This window comes from Castor canadensis, chromosome 14 (assembly GCF_047511655.1).
Source record: "Castor canadensis chromosome 14, mCasCan1.hap1v2, whole genome shotgun sequence".
NCBI lineage: Eukaryota > Metazoa > Chordata > Mammalia > Rodentia > Castoridae > Castor > Castor canadensis.
The window spans coordinates 40,136,691-40,164,112 of NC_133399.1; the positions used below are offsets into that span (position 1 = coordinate 40,136,691).

Here is a 27,422-nt window from a genome sequence, read left to right on the forward strand (position 1 = left end):
CATGGCAACCGCACACTTCCGGTGCCGGCCCCCCGCCCCCTCCCACCGCGCGCGCGCGCGCCCTGCCGGCCCAGTCTGCGCACGCGCGCCCTCTGCTGGCCGGGAGGAGCACGCGCAGATCGTCTGTGGTGAGAGCGAGAGATGGGGTAGATCCGCCGCCGCCAACGAGTGGAGCGGGCGGAGCCTAGAGAGGCCATAGAGGCTGCAGCGGCCCCTGGAGTCCAGGAAGTAGGCCTAAAGTCTCAGGAAAGCTGCTGAACCCTGCCTGTCTCTAGTCTGGGAAAGCAAAGGGGCAGATGAAAGTGGAGCTCAGAATTCCAATCCTCCAGATACCCGTTTGCTCATCTCAACGAAACCCAATTCCTTTGTGTGTTCAGTCCCCATTCCCACCATGACCTGTGTTCATCTATTCAGTTGCCCAACTCACACATCTGCGTGTCACCTTGATCATATTCCACTAACTTTCAGGTTCCCCTCCACTTAATCCTCTACAAGGCAGTCAGAAAGATACCTCCAGAACAAAATTCACATCAGTCGTCCCCTACTCAGAGTCAACTTAAGGCACATATGATACACTCCACACTTCCTAACATGTCCTACAAACTGCATAGCAGGCCTTCGTCAACTGTTCTGATGACTTTTTCTCTCCTGTAATTCATGATTTCTGTTGCCTATGGGACTTTGCTAGCGCCCTTTCTCTTTCGCTCCTTCTCCCCCAATCTCTCTTCCATCCTTTGGGCATAAAGAGAACTCTGCTTGGAATGTCACCTCTTTTAGCCTCCCTAGGTTGATACATGTTTATTGATACTGAATTTTGTATCAACTGTTATGGATAAATTGGAAATTAATAATGAATACAGATGAGTAAATGAATCCAAACAGAGGAACAATGGCTGGGGGCGTGGCTCAAGTGATAGCCTGCCTAGCAAGTACAAGGCCCTGAGTTCAAACCCTGTATCACCATCAAAACAAAACAGTACTGTCGAAAACAGCAACAAGAAAATGGCTACAACGAAAGTGCTTGGAACTTCAATGTTGAACTTGGTGACAGGTTTGAGTCATTTTCTGAAGCACAAGATTGCTGGATGTTTCCAAATGACCTAATAGAAAGTAGTGGATTGGGCTGGCAGGGTGGCTCAAGCAGTGAAGCACTTGCCTAGCAAGCATGAGGCCCTGAGTTCAAACCCCAGTGCTGCCAAAAAAAAAAAAGGAGTTCAAAGAATTGCTTCCAAATAGTTATGCTCCAACCTCACTCTCCAAGATATTGATGAAACCATTAGGAATCATTTGAATTATGAAGAGCTTGATTTTTTCCTCTTTTTTGAATTATGAATAGTTCAAAAGAGCCCCCAAGTAATTCTGATACTCAGCCTGAAGTATGATCATTACAGAATGCCAAAGTGTCAGAGACGGAAAACATCCTCATGGATCGGACAGGGAAACTAAGAACCTGAGTAATGAGTAATGAAGTGACTTCCTTATTGGACATGGTGGCTCACACTTGTAATCCTAGCTATTTGGGAGGCTGAAGTCAGGAGGATCGTAGTTCGAGACCAGCCTGAGCAAATAGTTTGCAAGACCACCCCCCTCCATAAAATTAAAGCAAAATGGACTGGAGGTGTGGCTCAAGCGGTGGAGATAAATAGTTGTTGAACCCTTGCTTTTTTATCAATCATTGACAGGTCCTAGTGATGAAGGATTCTTGTCTTCATTGATCTGATGGCAAAAACAATCATTATTTGTCAATTAATTAATATGACTAGTCAAATAACCCCCTAATAAACAGCCACAGATATCGTCAAGAAGTGCATTGTCCGGCGCCAGTGGCTCACCCCTGTAATCCCAGCTACTCAGGAGGCAGAGATCAGGAGGATCGAGGTTCGAAGCCAGCCCAGGCAAATAGTTCCACGAGACCCTATCTCGAAAAAAATCCCTTCACAAAAAAAGGACTGGTGGAGTGGCTCGAGGTGTAGGCCCGAGTTCAAGCCCCAGTAACGCAAAAAACAAATAAATAAATAAATAAAAGTAGGCACTTGATCTTGATAAAGGGGGAGATATGTTTCTTGGCGTGTCGACCTAAGTGCTGAGAGTTGGTAGAAATAGATAAGAAAAGGGCTGCCAGCAGAGGAAACAGGCATGTGCAAAAATCCTGACCATTGAAGCTGAAATATCCGTTTCATTCATTTGCTTTGATTTACTGCACGTCAAATACTCCTGAAGCTCTTCTCGGAGGTTATTGTTAGTGTAGAAAACAATAACCAATTTTGGGGCCAGGCGCTGTGTCATACATCTGTAATCCCAACTACGCGGGAGGGGTAGGTAGGCGGTCGGAGGCCGCACAGGCTAAAAAGCAGAAGGAAGACCTTAAGTGCAAAACAATTAAGGCAACAAAAGGCTGGGGACGGGGCTCGAGTGGTAGAGCGCCTCATGCCCTGAGTTCAAACTCTAGTACCGTCGAAAAAAAAGCAGCTCATAATTTTGATTGCAGTTACTATAGTCAATCAGTATATAATTACAAGAAACTCAAAATTTGAGAGTACCCGTCTACAGTCGGAGTTCCAGGCTGTGACTGGCTTGGCTCGTGGCGTAACAACGTAGCCCTTTATCCCACGCGCTCAGCCAATCGTAGTGCCGAACTCTCAGATTGACATCTCTTATCCCCATTCGCAGGGCTTGTGTTCGCAGCCAATGATGAGCCGCTGGAAGGGAGCCCTTTCCCCCGCCGCGGGAATATCAATGGGGAAGCCACTGGAGGAATGAAAGCCACAGCTCTCGCGAGGAAGTTCCGGCGCTTCGGTCGTCCCGAGGCGGACTGTCACGTGATACGAGCTCGCCCAATCAGCGCGCGGGCTACGGGGGTCGCCGCGGTTCCCGCCAAATACGAGCGCGGCGGCCGCGGCAACTGCGGCTCGGGCGGGAGGGCGAGCAGCAGCGGCCGCCTGTGCTGAGCCCGCGCCTCCGCCGCCTGAGGGGAGCTCGAACCGCCGTCGGAGCGATGCTGGAGGAGCCGGAGTGCGGGGTGCCTGGCCCCAGGGGAGAGACCACAGGTCGGTTCCGGTTCGTGCTAAGGGGAAGGGGCGGCGCGGCCTGTGCGGGCCTTGGCGGCCGTTGGGGGTGGTCGGGCCTCCGGGCCCGGGGCCTCCTGCTATGGTCCGTGAGTTCGGTGTCCGGGTTCTTGCGGTCCGGAGCAGAGGCCCTGCGAGCCGAAGGCCGCCCTCCTTGACATTGTGCAGCCTCGACCGTATACATATTATTTTCCTTTTTTCTTCCGGTGCTTTTGCGTCACTTTGTCCTTCCAGGGTCCTTTGAGTGACGGTGACGGGTCGGTGGGTCCGAGAGGGGAAACTAAGGCACAGGGAGGCGTAAGGGCCAGCTTTGCAGGTTAGCGAGGTCATTTGTGTCCCTTCAGCAAATTGGATATTGCAGTGGTTGGGGAAACTGAGGCCCGAGGTCGCCTGAGCTCGGGAGACCGCAGCAGCTGTCTCTGCGGGTCAGGGCAAGCCCAGGTGAGAGGTTTGGAAGGTGGGGATGGCCAGGGAGCTAGCTGGTACTCTGCGTTCTTCTTGCTTCTGCCTGATGGGCACATATCTTTATCCAATCTGTACCTCAGAGGGGGTCTTCCTAGCACAAGGCAGGCCTCCCAAAACGGGGTAGTGATCCAAGGCCCCCTCTCCCCTGCTTGACTCCGTGTTGCACCCCCAGTTCTTGGCGCAGTCCTGGGCGTTTCCTAGGTGCCAGATGAGTATGTGCTGGATGAATGAATGATGTATTGGAAGGGACATCAAGTAATCTAGTCCAGGGTTTCTCAAATCTCAGCACTGGTGCTATTTGGGGCTGACCTTGGCATTATAGGGTGCTGAGCAGTATCCCTGACCTCTACCCATTCCATGCCAGCAGCAACACCCCCCCCCCTTACAGTTTGAACAATCAGCAATGCCCCCAAGTAGTCCTGGGGAGAACAACCACTCTGACTTTGAAATTTCACAGGCATACAATTAGTATAAATAAAATTGGGAAGACAGGCTGTCAAAGAGCTGTCTGTGATCATTTGATTTCACCAAGTCAGGAGGTGTGATTAAAACAAAGAATCCAAACACCATTTGCCATGATCATAATATCATAAAAAGAAATGATATTTTAGTGCCGAGTAACATTAGGAAGGGTGTGATCTCAGAATAAAGACCATTTGGTAATTCTCTACATTCACAAGTATGAGTTGCATATGTACTTTGGATCTCTGGAAGAGATCCCTTGTTCATATCCACCTGAGGCTGCTTCTGGACTCAGGTTGTGTCTGTTTCCCTTGCATGGAAGCTGGTGACTCAGAGCCATGCAAATAAATCCTTGTAGTCCCGAAAATAAGTGTAAATGGCTAAAGATTGTGTATCCATCAGTTGGGGGGGGTGTTCATTTTTATTTATTTATTTATTTTTGATAACTGGAAACTTGAGATTGTTGTTTTCATTTTCAAGAAATAGGTAGAAAGGAAATAAACCTGCTGGGTACCTTTTCTTATTTGCCAAGCTTAGGTGGGAGCTGGGGGTTTAGTGGGCAGTTTCAACTGTGGACAGCTGAGTTTTTTTCAGAAAGCCCAAGTTTGATTTTCTTGTAGCTTTTAAAAAAATGTATGTAGATTTCCCCAAAATAACTAAATTAGATTTTTCTAAGACAGATTGCCTAGCAGGTGTGAGCTTCTAAACTTAACCTAACTACTTAAAGATATTTATTCAAACATTGGGTTCTATTTATGACCATTTCTGCATCAGTTTTGATATTACTAGATATTTTTCTTGGGTGTGTGTGTGTGTGTGTGTGTGTGTGTGTGTGTGTGTGTAGGGGATAATATTCTCCCTTACTTGTTTTGATAGCACTTGTTTGATAACACTGGCCCCACAGCTTGTGTTCTCTTCATGTGCTCTCTTTAAAAAGAAAATGAATCCTTTTCTAATCCTATACATTTGGTGGTGGTGTGGGAGTTGGGATGAAAGAGAATGTTTCGGGGGTCACATTAATGAGGACATAGATAATTCAATGTCCTCTTTTATGTCTGTCTTTCCTCATTCTGTTCTTCATTGCTCTGGTTATTGTATTACTGCCTTTCCGGTGTATGTCAGGCCTGAGCTTGGGGGCTGGTGCTGCAGGCACAGCACGAAGCAAGTTGCTGTTGTCATAGAACTGGCTTTTATGGGGGAGACATAATAAATACAAAAGTGTCAGAGAGAATGCCACAGAGAAAATAAAAGTAGGCATGGCTGTATATAAGGGAGAACTGCTTAACTTAACAACATTTTGAGCCAAATAATTCTTCGTTGAGGGGGCTTTTCATTGTGTGATATTTAGAAGTAGCCCTGGCTTCTACCAACTAGAGGTGAGTAGCACCCCTTCAGCTCTCCCCCATCATACCAATCAAAAATGTTTGCCATATATGGAAGGGTTATCTTGTAGGTAATTATTGTAGCTTAATTATTTCCAACACTTAGTAATTTGTCCTTTGACATTTTTATTCACAGCCATGGACTGCAAGGACAGACCAGCTTTTCCAGTGAAGAGGCTAATACAAGGTAACTTTGAGCATGGGTTACATAATTGTTCCGGATTTATACCCTTCATGGTCTCCTCATGGTTCCCCAGTGGAGCATCAAAGGGTTGGAGAGGAAAAAACAGTCGTTCTCTCTACAGGTTGAGCGTTCCTTATCCAAAAGTGTTTGGTACCAAAAGTGTTTCAGGTTGCAGATTTTTTTCTTATTTTAGAGTATCTGTGTTTGAGCTATCTTAGGGATGGGGCGCAACTGTAAGTAAGAAATTTTTTTTTTTCATATATACCTTATCCACATAACCTGATGGTAATATTGTAGATATTTTTGTTTTAATTTTGCGGCACTGGGGATAGAACCCAGGACCTTGCACGTGCTGGGCAAGTGCTCTACTACTCAGGTACCCTGGACTGGTACAATGTTTTTAATGTGCCTGCATTTTGACTGCGATTGGTTATACAAGGTCAGAAATAGAATTTTCATTTTGGTGTTCAAAGAGTAGAGGACTGGTAAGGTGGCTCATACCTGTTATGCTACTTGGGAGACGAAGATCAGGAGGGTCACAGTTCAAGGCCAGCCCGGGCCAAAAGATAGCAGAACCCCATCTCAATGTGGTGGTGTATATCTATAATCCCAGCTTCACAGGAGGCTGTAGGTAGGATGATCACTGTCCAAAGCTGGCCCAGGCAAAAAGCTCAAGACTCTATCTGAAAAATAATTAAAGCAAAAGAATTGGAGGTGTCGCTCAAGTGGTAGAGCACCTGCCTAGAAAGTGAAAAGACCTGAGTTCAAACCCAGTATAGCCCAAAAAAAAAGATTTTGGAGCTTTTGGGATTTGGGTTCTTTAGCCTGTACCTGGAAGCTGGGAATCACATTTTTCTATAATGTTCTTCCCTTGGGAGCAGCAGGACTTCTATGGCAGGGTTTCTCTACCTTAGCACAACTGATCTTTTTGTGACGTTTCTTTTTTCCCTCATGGGGGGTGGTCCTGCATATTACAGGGAGTTTAGAAACATACCTGGACTCTTTCCACTAGATGCCAGTGGCTTCCTCCAACTTGTGACACCTAGAAACCTCTCCAGACAATGCCAGGTATCCACTGGGGACAGAACTGCCCCAGTTGAGAACCTCCATTGTACAGGAAGGTTAATGTCCCCAGTCCTCTTGTGTGGAAAGGGAGTGTACTTGCTCTTAGACCACATGCCTGTCTGGATTGTATGAAAACTGTACTTTCCAGGTGCCAAACTCTGTTGGTCCATCTGGTTTGTCTGTAGCAGCTGCCCTCCTGTGAGTTTTTATAGGCAGCTTGGCATTTGTTGAAATTCTGTTCAAGACAGCTGTCCATGAGGTAAAGACTTAAGGGCAAAGTCATAGAACCTAGGGCACCCTGTTTCATAAACTGGTAAGGTATAAATAATGAAGATATTTGTTAGATCTCTTACAATATAGCTTTAAGAGGTGTTTTGGTGCTAAGGTAAATGACTTTGACTTGGTGGGAGGGGCTGTTCTCATTGGAATTATCTCACTCCCCTGAGGTGCCACTGTGTCTCTTATAGCCTGTCTGAAGCCTTGTAGGGCCAGGAGAGCAACTGTTACATTGATGAGAACATTTGTCAAAGTGTGGTGTGAGGGCCATCAAGAAATCTTCAGCCGGGCTTTGCTGGCTCATGCCTGTAATCCTAGCTACTTGGGAGGATCTCGGTTCAAGGCCAGCCCAGGCACATAAGTTTGAGAAACCCCCCATCTCCAAAGTAACCATAGCGAAATGGACTGGAGGCAAGGCTTAAGTTGTAGAGCACCTGCTTTGCAAGTACAAAGCCCTGAATTCAAACCCCAGTCCCACCAAAAAAAAAAAAAAGATATCTTCCGACAAATACACTGCATATTCCTTCAGAACCAGCTGTGCTTACCTTCAATTGGAATTTCTACCCACTATAAATAAATTTAGGATTTTTATTGGATCTTGAACAGATCAGACAATTCCGGTAGTATCCCTGCTGAAATCTCGGTTTTTTTTCTGGTTTTTGTTTGTTTTTTGCAGTGCTGGTGATGGAACCCAGCACCTATGATGCTAAGAAAGTGCTCTACCACTGAGGCATCTCCGGCTTGTTTTTGGCTTTTATGTATTTGATTTCATTTTTATTTATTTATTTTTAGGGGGACAGGGTCTCACTACGTAGCTCAGACCAGCCTTGAATTTGTGATCTTTGTGCTTCAGCCTCCTGAGTGCTAGGATCACAAGTATAAGCAACCATACCTGGCTTTTTTTTTTTTTTTTTTAAATTAGGATGTTGCAAAGGTGAACAACAGAAAAGTGGAAATAGCTCCCCACCACCTTGTGGTAGGCACTCAGTCCTACAGCCCCATTTTCTTAATTAGTTAATTTTTTAATTTTTGTGGGGCATTGGCTGTCAAACACAGGGCCTTAAGCATGATAGGCAAGTATTCTACCACTGAGCCACACTCCAATAGTCCCATTTGAAAAAGTTTTCCCCAAAGCCCAGCAAGGTGGATAGTTAATGTATTGATCACTGTTCCCACATTCTCACTGAAAGGACTGCCTCCTCTCCTTTGTTTCAGCCCGCCTGCCATTCAAGCGCCTGAATCTCATCCCCAAGCAGAAAGCCGAGGATGAGCTAGATGACATGAGACGCTCTCAGAACGCAGCTATGGAAAAAGTCCCCAATCTGGAACCCTCTTTGGACAACTTGGAGAATGACTGTCATGTGAATTCCGACCTAGACTTCAGACCAAAACTTGTCAATGGGAAGGGTCCCTTAGATAACTTTCTGAGAAGTAGAATCAAAACCAGCATTGGCCAGAATGATGTGGTCATCATTGATTTGACAGAGGACTCAAGTGACCAGCCAGACAGTACTGTGGACCACAAGGAACTACATCCTGAAGCCTCCTTCTCCAGGGAGACTGTTAACGGGGTCAGGGAAGATGGTGAAAATGAGCAGGGGCTATCAAAGGTAAACGCCATCCACAACGAGGAGTTGGTGATTCCTGGAGAGACCCTTTCAGACATTCCTTGCAGGATAAAGGAGCATGGTAGCCTAGGAGACACAGACAGAAAGGGCAGCTCCCAGGAAAGCTCACCACAGAGTTGCCCTGAGCTGACAGAGGGTCTGAGAACATGCCCCAGCAAGGAGCAGGACAGCTGGAGTGAAGCCGGGGGGATCCTGTTCAAGGGCAAGGTACCCATGGTGGTCTTGCAGGACATCCTGGCTCTGAAGCTTCCTGGAGCCGCATCTCCTCCCAGGATGCCCCTGGACATGAGCATGACCTCAGAGAGCGGGGTGTTGGAACCCTGCCCTGAAGATGACTCTATCCTTAGTCACTCATCTCTGAGCTCCTCCTCGACTACCAGCTCTCCCGAGGGACCATCTGCTTCCGAGAAACAGTGTGGTGCCAGGACCAGTCCCTCCCCTTCCACACCCATCTGCAGAGTGAGTACCTCCCTTGGAAAACTAGCTTCTGGTGCTATTGGGTGTTAAGGTACCTTCCATTCTGACCAGGTCACCCATGTGGTTAGTAGTCAGTGAGCAGGGCCACAAACCAGTGACTTTCTAACAGTGCATAATTCTTTTTGAGATCAAAAACCATAAAGTAAGCTGGGTATGAATTTACATGCCTGTAATCCCAGCAGTGAGGAAATGAGGCAGTAGGATCTAGACTTGGAGACCAGCTTGGGCTACACAGTGAGACTTTGACTCAAAAGTATGAGGTTCTGTATGCATTGTGGTTGAGTGTCTTGCATGAATGATGTGGCTTTGTCATTGACACCTAATTAATGGTGATTGTTAGCATAGCCATTTGGGTATTACTCATTCTGCCTCCCCTCACTTCACACTCTTTTACTTCCCCTGTCCTGATGTATGTTTCTTAGGGTATTGGTAGGGAGGCAGTGGGAAAGTAAAATAGAGAATTCTGTAGAGCTGGTCTTGGCAGTGTGGCCACCATCTTGAAACCTCATGTGGAGAGACAGGAAGAGAAGAATGAGAAACCTGGCACCATTGTAGAGAATCCCAGAGAGTGACCTTCAAAATGTATGTTTCTAATTGGATGTGGTGGTACACGCCTGTAATCTGGAAGCCAAGGCAGGAGAATTTTGAGTTCAGGAACACCTTGTACTACATAGCTGCTTCCAGGCCAGCCTGGGCTACATAATGAGACCCTGGCTCAAAAACAAAGAAACAAAAAGCCAACAGGGCTGGTGGAATGGCTCAAGGGATAGAGGGCCTGAGTTCAATCACCAGTATTGCCCAAAGACAAACTGTTTCTTTCACACTTTGAACATCTCTTATTGGAAACCCTTGGGATCAGAAGTGCTTTGTTTTGGATTGGAATAGCTGTGTATATGTAATGAGATATTTTAGGAACGTGACCCAAGTCTAAACACAAAACTCATGTATGTTTTGTATATATATCTCTTTTGTGGTGCCTGGGGATGGAACCCAGGTCCTCATGCATACTAGCCAATTGCCCTACTACTGAGCTGCACTCCCAGATCTTCCTTCTGCATATAGCCTGATAGTAATTTTACACACTGACTTTAGTGCACCTGCATTTTCACTGAGACTAGTCTCACGAGGTCATGTGTGGAATTTTCCACTTGTGCCATCTTGGTGCACAGGAAGTTCCAATTTGGGAGAATTTGGAGTTTTGGATGGCCGTATCAAGGATGCTCAGCCTTTATTGTTTTCTGACAAGGGTGAATGTATTTATGCTCACCTATCCTTAGGGTCTCATGGGTAAAACTTAGAAAAATCAATCCAGAATTCCAACATGTATCATTTGGATTTGTAACTTTTGTTTGGCTTTTTGTGGTACTAGGGGTTGAACCCAGGACCTTGCACTCTTTCGCTTGACCTGTGCCCCCAGTGTTGTTCATGTTAGGTCTTTTTATAAGATTGGACCTAGGATAGATCATTTAATCTCTACTGTTCCTGCTTAATCAGACTGTAGACCACCAGTATTGCTTTTTGAATTCTGATCTCTAAAGGACTATTTAAAATTTTCTTTTCTTTTTTCTCTCTTCTCTTCTCTTCTCAAATGGAGTGTCCCTATGTAGCCCAGGCTGGCCTTCAACTAACTCTCCATTCTCCTGCTTCAGCCTCCCTAGTGCTGGGCTATATGTATGTGCCACCATAGCTGACAACTTTGACGTTTAAGTGCAGTAGACCAGGATACACTTTTTTTTAGTGCTGGGTATGGAACATAGCCGGTCTTTGGGATATACATTTTTTAAGCCTCTACCTAAGCTGTTCCTGAAATCCTCATATCAGAATCTTGGTCTCTCTTGCTGTCAGCCATCTTGTCCCTTGATTTTCTTTCAGGCTCTCGCTCCCACTTTGCAGAACTGCTTTGTCATGTGATGAATTGCAGCCAGTCTGCATGGAGACCAGGACACGGGCATGTTTTCGTTAAGTTCTTTTTTATATTCAGAGTGAAGTCACATAGTTACTTGAGCGTTGTCATGAAGCAGTTTTACTTCTGTCCACAGTGCAAATGTTTATAGAACAACAGAGTATGTGCAACAGATAGTCTAAATTGAGGAAATCCCACATTTACAATGGTAGATATTCTGTGTTGTGTTTTTGTTTTGGGCGGTACTGGGGTTTGAACTGAGGACCTCACACTTGCTAGGCAGTGGCTCTACTGTTTGAGCTACTCCACCAGCCCCATGATGATAGATATTCTGAATACACACTCAGAAAGTTTTAGATTGCCCTAGAAAGTAGTAGTATTATAACTTTTTAAGTAATTTGTAAATGCCCCACAGCCTACGGTGAAAAATTGCCAGAGCCACTCACAGTGGGCCTCACTGTAAGGGTGGAAGTAGCACCCCCTGATGTTGGGCACATCTGGCTGATGTGATACAGAAGGCCTGGAGAGCCTCACTGGGAGATGCAGGCCACCTCAGTTACACACACACCTTTTAAGTTGTCTCCATACCTTTTCAGATCAGTTGTCTCTCAGTCTCCTTGGGACTGACTGGCTCCAGGACCCTCATGGATACTGAAATCTCCCAATACACAAGTCCCTTGTATACAGACACTGAATAATATTTGCACACAGCCTACACATATCCTTCTGAATACTTTAAATCATCACTAGGTGACTCACAAAAATGTAATGTAACACTATATAAATACTGGTTATGCTGTATTGCCTAAGGAATAACGAACAAGGTTTGTCTGGGTGCCCATGGTTCACGCTTGTAATCCTAGCTACTTGGGAGGCTAAGATCATCAGGAGGACTGAGGTTTGAGGCCAACCTAGGCAAATAGTCCATGAGACCGCATCTCCAAAATAACTACAGCAAAGTGAACTGGAGGTGTGGCTCAAGTGGTAGATCGCCTGCTTGCAAGCGCAAAGCTGTGAGTTCAAGCCCTAGTGGCACCAAAAAAATAATAGTTTATATGTTTAGTACAAACATACTACATCTACAAATGTGGAACCTGCAGATAATGGGGCCAACTGTTCTGAATTTTTAAAATTTTTTTATTTGGCTGTATTGGTGTTTGAACTCAGGGCCTCATACTTGCTGGGCAGACGCTCTACCACTTGAGCCACTGCACCATGGAGGGAGGATCTCCACATAGTCTGGACTGCAATCCTCCTATTTGTGCTTCCCTGAGTAGCTGAGATGACAGGCTCATACCACCGCACGTAGCCATTAGTTGAGATGCAGTCTCCTGAATTTTTGCCTGAGCTGGCCTTGAACTGCTACTCTCCTTATGTCTGCCGTCTCCCAAGTAGCTGGAATTACCGGTTTGAGTCACCATGCCTAACAAGGCTTTCTTTTTTGTACTGGAACTGGGGTTTGAACTCAGGGTTTTGTGCTTGCAAAACAGGCACTCAATAGCTTGAGCCACTCCTCCAGTCCATCTTACTCTGGTTAATTTGGGAGATGGGATCTCACAATCCATTTGTCCAGGCTGGTCTTGAACCTTGATTCTCTCAATCTCAGCCTCCCATGTAGCTAGAATTGTTTGTAGGTGTGAGCCACTGGCATCCAACTTTGGCAAGGCTTTTGAAACAGAGTCTTCTTATGTCACCCAAGGATGGCCTCAAACTTGTGATCCTCCTCCCTCTGCCTCCAAAATGCTGGAATTTTGTGTGGGATTACCACACTTGACTGTGAATTTCTTTCTTTTTTTTTTTTTTTTTTTAAATTTCTTTCATTCACATGTGCATACAGTTTTTTGTGAATTTCTTAATTGTGGATTTCAACTTCTTTGGTATCTAACTAATACTGTTCCGTGCTGTGTGGTCCACTTTGGGGAAAGCTTTTGTTTTCCACTTTCCCTTCCCAGAAGGATGAGGAGGATCCATCCAGGTTCCAAGCCAGCTCAGGCAAATAGTTTAAAGGACTGGTGGAGTGACTCAAGTGACAGAATACCTGCCTAACAAGAGTGAGGCCCTGAGTTCAAATCCCAGTACTGCCAAAGAAAAAGTAATAATAACTCAGGTCCTGCTGTCCCATCTTGCTGAGTTTAAGGGTTGTTTTGTTGTTTTTTAAATGCTCCAGCGATAAGGAGACTGATCACTTTGAAAAGCAATGATTTAGGGCTGATGGAGTGGCTCAGCAGTAAGAGTGCCTGCTTAGTAAGCATGAGGCCCTCAGTTGAAACTCCAGTGCCACCAAAAAAAGAAAAACAATGATTTAGGAACAGTCTCTTTTAGATAATTCAAGGGACTCTTGAATAGCTGAAGAGTTCTTTTTATGGTAGAGCTTTTTACCATGTTGGAAAGGAACTGGTATTCAAGTTCCTTTATACTGAAAGCTGTAATTTTGCCTATTTTATTGGTGATTTAAGATTATTATTCCATAAATGACGTGGTGATTCATTCGTAATGCTGGATCGTTAGCTTGCCTTTGTGCCAAATGAGCCCAGGTGGCAGGGATGTTTTCTCCAGATAACTGGGGTTACAGCCAGCCCTCTGTGTCTGTAGGTGCCTGACTCTTGGATTCAGCCAATCATGGATCAGGAATATTCCCAAGAAAAATTGTTTCTGTCCAGAAGCAATATAGTATTTCAACTGTGTCCACAGCATTTACATTGTATCAGGTATTACCAGTCATCTGGAGATACTGTAAAACCCTCGGGAGGATGTATGCAGGTTCTATGCAAATACTTTGTCGTTTTAAATAAAAGACTTGAGCATCCATGGATTTTGCTATCCATGGGGATTCTGGAACAAATCAGGCAGATACCGAGTGATGACTTTATGTAAGTATTAAATTCTGAAGGTAAAAAAGTAACAAGCCAGGCATGGCGGTGCATGCTTGTGATACCAGAACCCTGGAGACTGAGATAAGAGAACCCTTTGAGTCTGGGAATTCAAGACTGTAGCATAGTGAGACCCTCATCTCAAAAAAAAAAAAAATAGGGCTGATGAAGTGGCTCAGGCAATATCGTGAGACCCCGTTCATACCCCAGCACCACCCCCAAAAAGTGAAGGAAGGATGGATGGATTAGTGTCCGCCACCCCTCCTGAGTGTTCCTTGAGGTTGCGTCCTATGTTTTCTGCGTCCTCTGCGTGTGAAAGAGCCTCAGAAATACATAGTATCATCTTTTTCCTTATAATGTAATTGTTGCTTCTTCACTCAACACTGTCAGACATCTTTGGTATTGGTCTTTTTTTTTTTTTTTTTGTGATACTGAAGTTTGAACTCAGGGCCTTGCACTAAGCCATGCCCCCAGCTCGAGTGACTCCTTTGAACTATTGTGTCACACTCCAGTAGAGTGGATCTCCTTCAGCTTCTGTGGTCATCTCCTCTTTGGATGTTTCTGTTGTGTCCATCTGGGCCTTGGAAACAGGTCATTGTTGTGCAGTCCCTTCCTTCTCTATGCCCCTTAGGCTGTTGTTAATAGAAGGAACTCTTCCAGCTCACAGCCATGCCTGCGTTTGTTTGTGCTACTTCGCGCTGCAGTATGTTTGGACTGGTTTGGGATTTGATCTCTTCCCCTCCACTTGTCTCCCCTGCTATTAAGTTTCTCTGCAGCTGGCCAGTCCATAGCAGCCTTTCCCTAACCTCCCCGCTGCTCCCTGCCTGGACTTAGAAATGAGATGCCCTTATGTAGAAAATCAGAGCCAATAAGCTCAGAGATAGAGGGCAGGAATTTTAATGCCCAGACACAGTGAGATCTGTTCTGCCGCCTCGCCTCGGGTGATTGCTTTTTGTGTTTGAACTTCCTTCTGAGAGACTGCATCAGGCCCTGGTGGATGGACAGTTGCTGTTTGGCTGAGCTCCAGATGACGAACATTCCAGGATCTGCACGTCATCTTGAGAGCCAGCTCTGTAAGCACTCAATCCTAGTCAAGCAGATAGCAGGAAATTGGCCATCTCATTCCCTTCTATAATTTTTGAGCATAAAAGACAACAGAGATGCAGCCACTTATGTATTCTGCCATTGAGTCCTTTAGTGTGGGGTGAAGTCCGTGGGCTTGCCAGGCACAGTGCATTCCGGAGAGACTGAAGCCTTTTCACCAGGGTTTGCTAAAAGTGCCTGAGACTGGTATTGGTGTCGCCACACGCCCAGCAGAGGTGGAGCACTGGCCCCATTGCAGTGGCGGTGGAGCTCTGCCAGTACTGTGGGGCACGCCTCCCCATGTCTGGGCTTGGCCCGTCCCTAAAGCTAGTTTGAGTCCAAAAAGTACTCAGAGCCCCAAGAGAGAAGGCTGTCTTTTGGGGTGTGGCAGTCTGCAAGTTCAGTTCTGTGTGAGGAGGTCCTTACTAGGGGTTCAGATTTCCCAGAACTTAGTTTTGTCAACCAGTTGTTTGTCCGCTTTAAAGGGACCTGGGCTTGTGCTTTTTCAACTCATCTTCAGCCTCTGTTTTCACAGCCTCTCCAAGTCTAAAGGAAGCTGGGGAGCTCTTTCTTCCCAGTTCTCACCACTCTCCCACCAGTCTTCATGTCAGCTCTTTGGCTGTCAGAACTCTTTGCACTGCTGGGAGGCCACTTAGGCCAACAGCCTGAGCTACTTGTTCACATTCCACTTGGAGCCCTTTAGCCTAGAGGTGAGTGAGTGGAGCCTGGAGTCTTGGTAATTCCTCACGGTCGTACTCAGTTTGGAACCAGGAGGTAGAGACCTTTGTGCCCTAGCCAGCGCATAGAGTTTCTAGAGCAGATTGCTGCTCCAGCAAGGTCACTTTTTCCCTGAGCTTTCCATATTGTAAAAAGCAGAAATGGGCTGGAGGTGTAGCAGTGAGGAGTACTTGCCTAGCATGCGTGAGGCCCTGGGTTCCATCCCCAGCACCACAAAAATATTTTTCTTTTTTTGTGGGACTGGAGTTTGAACTCAGAGCTTCACATGTGCAAAGCAGGTGCTCTACCTTAACCCACAGCTCCAGTCCATTTCACTCTGGTTATTTTGGAGATGGAGTCTCACAAACTATTTGCCCAGGCCAGCCTCGAACATCCATTCTCCTGAGCTCAGTCTCCTAAGTAGCTAGGATTACATGTGTCAGCCATCGGCACATGGCAAAAGTTTTTTTTAAAGACAGAGTTATATTAGGCAGAGTATCAGTTGGAGGCCCACAGGAATATAGCCCAAAGACAAGTCTCATGTGATTGATACAGTGTCAATTTCTAGACATTACTTAAAAATTTTGCATAAAATCCTTAGTGTTAGTTCCTGGGAACATTGGCAAATCAGTGGCTCCAAGTTCCATCTGCTGTGGACAGGCAGGTCCTAGTCTACCTTCCCCTATTGCTCTTCACTTTCATTTCATTTCTGAGGTTTCCTGGTTGCTCATGGGCTCAGCACTGTGCTTTTGTCATTCTTTATCTGTGTCCCCAGCCTCCCTTCTTATCTACTCCCAGATACACGTGTGTATGTGCATGTTTATCAGTCTGTGACATTTTTGTTCTATTCATGAACAAACAAGTCACTAGGGAAAGGCTGTAGTGCCTCTTGTTTTATAAAGATGTTCTTGTTTGTTTTGTTTTGTTTTAGCTGGGCACTGGGAGTTCACGCCTATAATCCTAGCTACCCAGGAGCCAGAGATCAGGAGGATCTGGTTCAAAGCCAGCCCTAGCAAATAGTTTGGGAGACCCTGTCTTAAAACCATCCAATACAAAAAATGTCTGGTGAAGTAGCTCAAATGATAGAGTGCTTGCCTAGCAAGTGCGAGGCCTTTAGTTCAAATCACATGCTCAAAAAAAAAAAAAGTCGTGTTTTCTTGCATGTTAGTGATATGGGTGGGATTCAGGGTATCTCAGCCCCTGACAAAAGATTTTTTTTTCTTTTTTTTTTTTTAGCAGTGTGGGGTTTGAACTCAGGGCTTTGCCTCTTAAGAGGCAGATGCTCTACCACTTGAGCCATGACGTCAGCCCTTATTGCTCTGGTTATTTTGGAGATGTGATCTTGCTTTTTGCCAAGTTGAGCCTAGACAGTGCTCCTCCTGTTTTAGGCTTCCCACTGTGGCTAGGGTGACAGGTGCTCACCACCATGCCCAGCATTTTTCTACTGAGATGAGGTCTTATGAGCCTTTTTTTGCCCATGCTGACTTTGAATCATCATCTTCCCAATTTCAGTCTCCCAAGTAGCAAGGATTACAGGTGTGAGCCACTGTTACTGGCTCCCTCACAAACACATTCTTCTTAGCAGCAGGTGCCTCCCAGTCCCTCCTTCCGTTTCTCCAGGGACTGCCTAAATGGAAGTCACTAGGGAGAAAGTGATTGAAACAATCCATATTTTAAAATAGATGTCTTTCCTTCCAGATTACCAAGAGATTCGTCAAAGGCTCCACAGAGAAGAACAAGATGAAACTGCAGAGAGTAAGACACGCTCCCCAGTGCAGAGCATTAGCTCCAGTCAGCAACACCCTGGCCCCCCTCAGCCCAGCCTCACCTTCGTCCTAGCTAGCAGCTTCGTTGTACACTCCAGGGCCTTGTGGTTTGGGGCTTGTGTAATTCTTAGTTTTGTCAAGCCCTAAGGTTTTCCCATGGAGCCTCATCTAAGCTTTCATCATTGACAATAGTGTTGCTGCTGTCTTAGTAGTCGAGTACCTCATAACTTAAAATCACTTTAGAAAGAGCTGGGGTGCGACTCAGTGCTGAGTGCTTGTCTAGCATGTCTGAGGCACTGGCTTCCCTCTCCAGAACCAGAAAAATACTGTCTTCCAAAAGAACATCTTCCCTGCATCCCTGTCTCCTCCAAATGGGCTTAAGTTCCACTCACATCTGTACTCTTACCTGGGTAGTGGTTGTTTAGTGGCTCCCTGTCCGTCTCTGATTTTGTCAGTTGGGGATCCCCACGTATCACATAGCAGCACAGGGCCTTCTTTCTGATGGCAGAAAGTACAGACATGGCCACTGGGCTCCCCATCCCCTGAAGCTTAGGGGGATGCCAACAGTAGTTGGCTGTCTTTACCAGGTGGTTCCTAGGCCTTCTTAGAGCTTCTTAGAGTTTTTGAGGATCAACTTTGTTGTTCTGATGCTGGAGATGGAACTCAGGGTCTCACATGCTATGGTACCTGCTCTGTTGCTGAGTTTGAGAGTGAGTTTTGCTATGTAGCCCTTGCTGGCCTCAAACTTGTGATCCTCCTGCCTCTGCCTCACGTGTGCCGTCCTTTCCACATTTGAAAAAGCAGAAATGGGCTGGGTATAGCTCAGTGTTGGGGTCATCATGCTCAGCCCCTAGCTTGTTCTTTATTGGGACATCAGAATTGAGCATACGTGGGGAGAAAAAGACTCAAGCGTAGCCCAAGATGTGATTTACCTGTGATCTCTAGGCGCCATCAGTTTTCTTTATTTAACAGCTGGGGCACAGACTTCTTCCTATCTTGCAGTTATGTCCATGCTGCCATTGTCCACCAGGCCTGTCACCTCACTCATGAGTCTTTCATGACCAGTGATGATGTACAGACTGTCAGGGCAGATTTAAAATGTTTCTTGAGACACAAGGGCCTAGAGTTTCACACCCAGCCAAAAACTGAGTACTGACAACAGGGCACTATCTTGATGGTCACATCACCGTTCAGGGAAAAGTGCCTCAGCTGTGGTATTAGGAAGCATCCCTTCCTGGCAGGTATCTGACAGTCACTCAGTATTTTATAACTCCCAGACCCCCGGGTGCCATCCCATCTCTGGAGAATTAGGGGCTGATGGGCAACAATGGAGCCTCCCCACCTTAGAGAGAAACCAAAGAACCTAGTGACAAGATGCTACCCCAGCCAAGGCAACTCTTCACCCTTTCTTTACTTTTTCTTCAGATCCAGAGAGATGATTTCAAAGAGAATTTTTCATTTTAATTTTAACATGTTCTTACTTATTCCCACTCTTTTAAGATTTGTCTAGCAGGTTCCCTGTCCTAGCCTCATCTCTGTCCTCCATGTCAAAAGAAATCAAGGAATCCCTGTAACCTGCTATAGTTTGGGGTAGGAAGATAGCGAAGAATGCTTTTGCTTTAAAGGTGGGAAAGCAAAATCTGTGGGAGTCTGTGTTTATTTTATCAAAATTCTGATCAGGCTGGCCATGTGGCTCAAGTGGTAGAGCACCTGTGTAACAAGTGTGAGGTCCTGAATTCAAACCCCAGTACCACCAAAAAAAAAAAAAAAAAAAACCAAAACTCTGGTCAAATAAACATATTTCAGAAACTTAGTAGAGAAGTAGAGGTGTGGGTCAAGTGGTTCTTCTCTTTTCTTCTTCTTTCTTTTTTCTTTTTCTTTTTTTTTTTTAAAGACAAGCCCTTCTTGTTGCCCAGTCTGTAACTAAAATCCTGGGCTCAAGTTACCTGCCACCTAAGACTCCCAGGTAGTTGGGACAGCAGGTGAACACCTGCTTTGAAAGTGTGAAGTCCTGAGTTCAAACTCCAGTCTCACCAAAAAAAAAACCTAATAAAGGGCTAGTGGAATGGCTCAAGCCATAGAGGACCTGCCTAGCAAGTGTGAAACCCTAAGTCCAAATCCCAGTGCTGCCCCAAAAAAAAAAAAAAGAGTAGCCTGGCACAGTGGTGTCCACCTGTTGTCCCTGGGGGTCTTAGGTGGGAGATAACTTGAGCTCAGGATTTCAGTTATAGCCTAGACAACAAGGAGGCCTTGTCTTTAAAAAAAAAAAAAAAAAAATGAAAGAAAGAAGAAGAACACACAAAAAAAAACAACTATTCCAGGATACTCTGCAATAGTCAGGGGATGTTGACTTAATTATCTTTGTTGTTGGTTTTAAAGAGCTAAGAGTGAATCCAGGGCCTTGCATATGCTAGGCAAGCACTCACCACTGAGCTACACCCCAGTTTAAATAAATGAAACACTCAGATACACCATGTTTTAATGACGGTGCTTGAAATAAGTTTCCCCTTTGAATCTCCCAGGTAAAGCTTTAAGGCAGTGACTTCTGCAGGAAGGTTTACACAGGGTGGTTGCAGCTGGCTTCCTTGTCCTTTCCCTTCCATCTCAGACTCAGGTCTGTCCTCCTGGGAAGAGGGGCAGGGCCACCTGTCTGATGTCTCGTAGGATAAAGAGCAGCTGAAGGAAGAGAAGGAGAAGTTGAAAGAAGAGGCCCGGCGAGCCAAGGAGGAGGCCAAGAAGAAGAAGGAGGAAGAGAAGGAGCTGAAAGAAAAGGAACGGCGTGAGAAGCGGGAGAAGGATGAAAAGGAGAAAGCAGAAAAGCAGCGGCTCAAGGAGGAGCGGCGCAAGGAGAGGCAGGAGGCCCTGGAGTGAGTGTCCTTGCAGTCCGGCCACTGACTGCCGGTCCCTACCTGCTGTGGCGGTGATGGCTCTCTGTTAATTCTTTTCCATTTCTCACTTGCAAGGTATAAACTAACCCCCTGGTGGATGGGGGAAAGGATAATTAGGTTCATGTTCTGTGGCCATGACCCCTTCCTGGGGCTGAGCCCCTCTGCAGGATACTTCTTCCAACTTCCCACATTCTTATTGCATGAACAATGGCTTTGCTGTGCTAATAACTCTGGCTGCCTGAGATTTTTCTATGGTCCAGTCCCATCAAGAATTTTATATTGAGAGCCAGTGTTGTGGTGCAGGCCAGTAATCCCAGCACTGGGGAGGTAGAGATAGGAAGATGGAGAGTTCAGGCCCAGCCTAGACTACATAGTGAGACCCTGTCTCAGAAAAAAAAATTTATATTGAGTGTTTCTCATTTTTTGTTGTTAATTAATTCCTACATTGCAGCCTATAATAGACGTCAAGATAGTTTGTAGTCACTGGCAGCAGAACACAAAACGCCCAGACTCTCACAGCTGAGAGCCATAGTGACCAGCAGAGCCCAAGCTGAAGGTTGCCTCAAACTTAATTTGCTGTCTTGCAGGGCTAAACTTGAGGAGAAGAGGAAAAAGGAGGAGGAGAAACGGTTACGAGAAGAAGAAAAGGTAGTGCGTGCCTCCCGTCCCCTCTCCTCCTTTTGAGAGGCCAGTGTTATGAATGGGGTCTCTCCCAACTTTCCCACCTCATGTTCTTAGTCCATGGGGACCCATGAGCCTTTACATGCAGTCTTGTCACTCCCAGTACTGGCCTGTCATACATCTGTTTGCTCAGTACCCTGGCACTTCTGCCCACAGGGACAGCTCTGACATTTAGACCAGCTAGTACTTCCTCTGTCTGGTGGGGGATGGGGGGATCTGGACACGTAAAATGAAAATAATGCCCTCTGCTCAGAAGTTCTGAGTGGTTAGAAATGCCATGTTCTTTCCCATCTTTCCTCTCCTGTCCCATCCCAGCGCATCAAGGCGGAGAAAGCTGAGATCACAAGGTTCTTTCAGAAACCAAAGACTCCACAGGCCCCCAAGGTGAGTGGCCTCCACCTTTCCCTTACCCTTAGCTCTGGGGCTTTTCCTTCTTCTACTGACAGGGTAGTAGCTTCTGACCAGCTGGCTCCCTTTCCTTAAGACAAGGCCACTGTGTACCCAGGGCACTGCAATTTCTAGGAAAGTCCGGAGGCTCAATGTTTGGTCTCCATGGCATGCTTAACAAAAGTGCCATGGAGCCTGTGAGCAGTGCTGAGGAGAATGTGAGAGAAGACAGCCAGGTCCTTACCCTGGGGGTCCATGCCAACAGCGGGGCCTGACTCAGTGCAGTGTTGCTTCCCCCACCTGTATCAGTCACCTGGCAGGTCAGACCTTTGAACTGGCATTTGTGTAGGGAGACCTGGCCCTCTTTGCCCTCCCTGCCCAAACTCCCAGATCCTCTCCTAGCAGCAGGGTGGCTGTCATCCCCTTGCTCATGGACACCTGTACATTTCTATGTTCATACATTCATGACTGCTTACTTAGCTGTGTCTCAGTGTGAACTCAGGGCCTCACACTTGCTAGGCAGGTGTGCTTTTACTTGAGCCACTCTGCCAGTCCTTTTTTAGTGTTGGGTACTTTTTTGTTTTTTGTTTTGCAGTGCTCGTGTTTTAACTCAGGGCCTACACCTTGAGCCATTCCACCAGCCCTTTTTTTTTTTTTTTTTGTGATGGGTTTTTCAAGATAGGGTCTCGTGAACTATTTGCCAGGGCTGGCTTTGAACAACGATCTTTCTGATCTCTGCCTCTCAAGTAATTAGGATTACAGACGTGAGCAACCGGCATCCAGTCACAATCTTTTCTGTGAAACCTTTCTTTTTGCTTTTGACATTTGGTTACTTGGCTTAGCCAGATTGCTTGATGCTCATGGCATATAGGCCATGGCCCTCAGTTTCTCCTGTATGGTAATGGAGTCTCCTGCCAGTTCTCAGCCTCCAGGTTTGGCCTGGGCCCTGGGGTTTTTAATACTCCCCTGGGTTCTGTGGCCTAGTCACCATGGAGGGCTGCCAGTACTGGTCAGTTTTTCTGCTGAAGCCAAAGGCAGCTTTTGCATAGAGATTTCACAGGCAACTTTCGGCCTTACCTCCTGTCCCCCACACTCCCCTCAACCCTTCTCAGCCTTGGTGTCCACAGGTACAGAGTAAAGGGAGTCAGAGAGAAGGGGTCAAATCTACCATAAGTGAAAATGGGGCAGGGCAGAATTGAAACCTGATGTTTCAGCTTTTGCCAGGCCACATCATTGGAAATTGGCCTGGCCTCAGAAATCCTGTCATATTCTAATGGTGGCTCAGGGTACCCCTCATTTCCTGGGTTCTTTTATAACCATCCTTCCTGGAGAAGTGAACAGATAATTTGCATGCAGGGTCTCACTAGTTGCCTATGGCCTGAAACTTTTGGTCCTCCTGCCTTAGTCTCCCAAGTGTGCATTCCAGTCGTGTGAAACCCTGCCTAGCTGAGCCTACCCCTTTGGCCTAACCACCCAGATGCGTCTGGGACCCCGGGATCCACCGTGTGTGTTCCTGTGCATCCTTGCCATTGCCAAGCGGTGCATACTTCTTGCTCATTGTCCCATTGGGCCACTTTCCATTTCAGACCCTGGCTGGCTCCTGTGGGAAGTTTGCCCCCTTTGAAATTAAAGAGCACATGGTCCTTGCCCCACGGTGTCGGGCCGCCTTCAACCAAGACCTCTGTGATCGCCTAGACCAGCTTCTTCGGCAGCAGAGTGGAGACTTCTCCTACTTGAAAGACCTGAAAAGCCGCCAGCCCCTCACATCAGGGCCCACCAGAACCTGCAGCCACAATGCAGGCATGTTTAACAGGTGAGTGCGCCAGCATCTGGCATTTCCCAGAGGGTAGAAGTCATAGCCCCAGGACTGGGACACAGATTTCTGTCTTGGTCTGCTATTGCTTAACCATAACCTGTGGGCATCTCGAGTTCCAGCATCCCTCTGCCCTGCTTTCCTGGGAGCCCTGGAGTCTTGCCTTCCAGTCTCTCCCAGAAGGGATCTCCTTTCCATGACTCTTTGCACTTGCTGGCTCACTTTATACCCACAGTCCTGCCCACTGCCCAGGCTCTGGCAGCGATCTCTTTCCTGTTCCTCCCCCATGCTACACCCTGTGGTTTGATGGGTGTCCCTTGACACCCATCAAAGTGCTCCTTAGTGGTGCTGCTGTGTAGAGCTGACCCATGTGCTGGCATGGCTATGGTGGCCTCCTTGGGTAGGTCCAGGCAGTGTGGGAGGAGAGCAAGCTGTAGAGGAGCACGATCCCAAGTGCTTTCTGGTCACTCAGTGACGTCGTCATCGTGGAGAGCAGTAAAGGGGATGGTATGCCTGAGAGGAGGAAGTTCGGCCGCATGAAGCTCCTGCAGTTTTCTGAAAATCACCGACCAGCCTACTGGGGGACATGGAATAAGAAGACGGTGGTCATCCGCCCTCGGGACCCCTGGGCCCAAGACAAGGTAAGCACCCACAGAAATGTGCGGGCCAGGTGTGCCTGGCTTCCCATGTCTTCTTACTGTGCCTTTTTTACACTGGTCTTGATTCCATATGCCTGCTGGCTTCTTTGCCCAACCCATATCTTCCAATGCTAAAGACATGGGTGGCACTGTGTGTGCCTTTCCTTCCAGAAACTCCTCGACTATGAGGTGGACAGTGATGACGAATGGGAGGAGGAGGAGCCTGGAGAGTCCCTGTCCCACAGTGAAGGGGTAAGGATGGGCTGGGAGGCAATTGCACCCCCTCTCCACCTGAGGCTCCAGCAAGCTGCACGAGTACCCTACCATTGAGCCACACCCCAGCCTGAAAACCTGAACCCACTTTTTCTAGCCAGGCTCTGGCTCCCCTGTATGCCCTTGCTGTACATGTCTGTTTCTGCCTCACTCCCCAACCTACTAACCTGATGGGATTCCTGCTGACCCTTGGTGTTTGTATGAGGCCCCTTTTAAGTACATGTTCACAGATTGGCTGCATTTTTGTCCTGCTCCCCCTGGCCCCCTGCAGTGCTGGGATTGGAACCCAGGGCCTTGTACCTGCTCAGCATCTCTACCACTCATACATATTTGTGATGAAGCCCATGTGGTTGCACTCACTTACGTTGATTTATTTTTCCTCCAGGATGATGATGATGAAGTCGGGGAGGATGAAGATGAGGATGACGGCTTTTTTGTCCCCCATGGGTACCTGTCTGAGGATGAAGGTGTGACTGAGGTGAGGACAAAGTGCTTGGCTCAGGAGAGATCACCCAAGAGTTGGCACTTGGTGGCTGATGGACTGGGCTAGTAATGTGGGTCCTGACCCTCCCTTGGCCAGTTCAGTACACAGCCCAGAAGGGAACCCAGCCTGTAGGCACTCCTACAGGAGTGACTAGTCCTGGGCTTGGATTTGCCCAGATGAGTGGCCTGGGTAGAAGATTCTGAGTGGAGGTCATGTCAGCAGAAGACCTGGTTAGTGAGCAGCAGCTCTGTTCTGTGGGTTAGAATTGTGCAGCACCTTCTCACCACAGGTATGATTGGCACATAGCACAGCCAAAATACCTCAGGTGTTCACCTCTATGGTTCTTTTCCTTTTTTTTTTTTTTGATGGTACTGAGGTTTGAAATCGGTGCCTGCGTGCTAGAGACCACACCTTCAGCCCTTTTTGCTTTAGTTAGCTTTCATAATAGGACCTTCTGCTTTTTTACCCAGGGCAGCTTGAGCTGAGATCCTCCTACTTCCACTTCCTAAGTAGCTGAAATTAAAAGTGTGCATGCCCTCAGTTTGATAAGGCTTAAGAACTGACTGTATTTGTGAAGCCACCCAATGCAAATAAAACAGAACCATTCCATCTCTCCAGAAGGTTCCCTGTGTCCCCGCAAGTTGACACTGTCCGCCACTTTCTAAAGTCTGTGGGATGAGGCTCTGTAGGCTCTCAGGTGCAGTGTCAAGGAGGCGGGGAAACAGGCTCCACAGGGCTCTCCCAGGGTCAGAGTTGAAGGGTGCACCTTCCTTCCTCACCTCTGACCAATGGACAACTGGCACCCCAACGCACCCCAGACAACTCTGGCTTAGCGAATGGTCTCAGGATGGCACATGTTTGCTATCAGAGGCCCTGCTACTAAGTGGGTACATTGACCAGAGAATTCAGAGTGGTAAGGAAGGACTTGGGGAGGTCACAAAAATAACATGTGACTTGCCACAAGGAGTCAGGTTGCATAGTGTCCCACCTACAAGTGCCCTCTGCCCATTTCCTCCCTTCCAAGAAGGTGGAGGAGGTCAGTTAGGAGGGCCTGGGGTGGCATTCGTGCACTGGCACTGGCTGTAGCTCTGTGCCAGTACCACCAGTGCACCCTGAGCAATCTTCTGGTTTCCAACCTGCAAGGAGTGCACTGACCCAGAGAACCACAAGGTGCGCCAGAAACTGAAGGCCAAGGAGTGGGACGAGTTCCTGGCCAAGGGGAAGCGGTTCCGCATCCTCCAACCCGTGAAGATTGGCTGTGTGTGGGCAGCCGAAAGCGACAGCTGTGCCAGCGCGGACCTGAAGCTGCTGCAGCAGTTTGCGGCATGCCTGCTGGAGACAATGCCCCCTGAGGAGGAGCCAACACCCAAAGCTTCCAAGCGGGAGAAGAGGGACCAGCAGAGTGAGTGTGGCAGGGCGGGAGAACCTAGGCGACAGGGTTAATGGTGTGAAGGTGTTTGTGTGAATGACAGGCTGGCCCTTAACTACCCATTCCTGTGTTCACCTGACCCCAGGGCCTCACCCACGCTAAGCACACACTGCTGATGAGCTGATGCCCAGCTTTTTTGGCATTTTGGGACAGGCTCTTATTATGTAACCCAGGCTGACCTCACTTGTGATCCTCTGCCTCAGCTTCCTGTGTGCTGGGATTACAGGCATGCACAATTACACAAGTCCTGCCTTTTGGCCTTGGTAATTTTAATCTCCAACCAGGACACAGAACAGAGTGCTGAGGAGTGAGGAGGTGACACCCCGCCCCCAACTCCCGCGATAGAGCTCTTACTGCTGCTTCTCCTTGCTTTTTGAATGCTAGAGGAGTTAGTGGCTCAAGTAAGGGCGTGCAGTGCAGACGGGAGCATGTTTAGCTGAGCTCACCCGCCTGACCAGTATTGGCCTTGGGGGTGGGGGAGGGTGTCACAGAATTGCTTTTTGAGCACATGTGGGGCCCTTGAGGCTCTCCTGAAACACCCCCCCCACCACCACCTGCGCCCTTCCTTCTTGCCTTTGTCTGGCTGAGATTCCTGCGTGTCTCAAGGCCACCTCACCCCCTGTCCTGTCAGTCCTGGCCCAGCTGCTCCCACTGCTGCATGGCAATGTGAACGGGAGCAAGGTGATCATCCGGGAGTTCCAGGAGCACTGCCGCCGTGGCCTGCTGAGCCCTGGCGGCACCCACAGTCCTCCCAGCCCTGCCTCCTCCCACCCGCCAAGCCCCACTGCTGCTGAAGATGCCACCGCCGTGCCCTCCAAGGCCAGGCTCAAGCGGATCATCTCCGAGAACTCAGTGTACGAGAAGAGGCCGGACTTCAGGATGTGCTGGTACGTCCACCCGCAGGTGCTGAAGAGTTTTGACCAGGAGCACCTGCCTGTGCCCTGCCAGTGGAGCTACGTCACCATGGTGTCCTCAGCCCCCAGGGAGGACAGTGGCACTGTCCCTGCCGTCTCACTAAAGCGGAAGTCAGCAGGCAGCATGTGCATCACGCAGTTCATGAAGAAGCGCCGGCACGACGGGCAGGTGAGCCTTGGCCTCAGCATGGGACGGGGCCGGCAGTGGGGTGGCTGCAGTTGCCTTTTTTCCTTTTGTTTTGTTTTTTGTCAGTACCAGAGTTTGAACTCAGGGTCTCACACCTGCTAGGCAGGCACTTTGCCACTTGAGCTATACCTCCAGCTCTTTTTGTGTTGGTTATTTTTAAGATAGGGCCTTTTTGCTTGGTCCAGCCTACACCATAATCCTCCTCAGCTGGGATGACAGGCACCTGCCACCACATTCAGGCTTTTTCTGTTGACATAGAGTCTTGAAAACTTTTTTGACAGATACACCTCAAACTACAATTTTATTGATTTCACCTGTCTAAGTAGCTAGGATTACAGGTATGAGCTATGAGTGCCCGGCTCATATTGCTTGAGATGAAGTCTTG

At 47.6% G+C, this 27,422-nt stretch overlaps 1 protein-coding gene across 2 annotated transcripts in view; it reads left to right on the top strand.

Annotated features, from left to right (window-relative positions):
* The first annotated feature begins 2,846 nt into the window (after positions 1–2,846).
* Chaf1a (chromatin assembly factor 1 subunit A) overlaps positions 2,847–27,422 on the top strand; it is a 30,663-nt gene continuing 6,087 nt past the window's right edge. The window contains exons 1-13 of one of the 2 annotated variants that reach the window (XM_020165850.2): positions 2,847–3,047; positions 5,511–5,561; positions 8,115–8,986; positions 17,276–17,332; positions 20,008–20,210; positions 20,819–20,879; positions 21,228–21,296; positions 22,886–23,112; positions 23,585–23,753; positions 23,922–24,002; positions 24,409–24,501; positions 25,651–25,909; positions 26,568–27,019. In XM_020165850.2, the coding sequence (XP_020021439.2) occupies positions 2,996–3,047; positions 5,511–5,561; positions 8,115–8,986; positions 17,276–17,332; positions 20,008–20,210; positions 20,819–20,879; positions 21,228–21,296; positions 22,886–23,112; positions 23,585–23,753; positions 23,922–24,002; positions 24,409–24,501; positions 25,651–25,909; positions 26,568–27,019 (2,646 nt within the window). In that variant the 5' untranslated portion in view covers positions 2,847–2,995. The remainder of the gene's footprint in view (positions 3,048–5,510; positions 5,562–8,114; positions 8,987–17,275; positions 17,333–20,007; positions 20,211–20,818; positions 20,880–21,227; positions 21,297–22,885; positions 23,113–23,584; positions 23,754–23,921; positions 24,003–24,408; positions 24,502–25,650; positions 25,910–26,567; positions 27,020–27,422) is intronic. The other variant, XM_074054362.1, reaches the window with a different exon arrangement.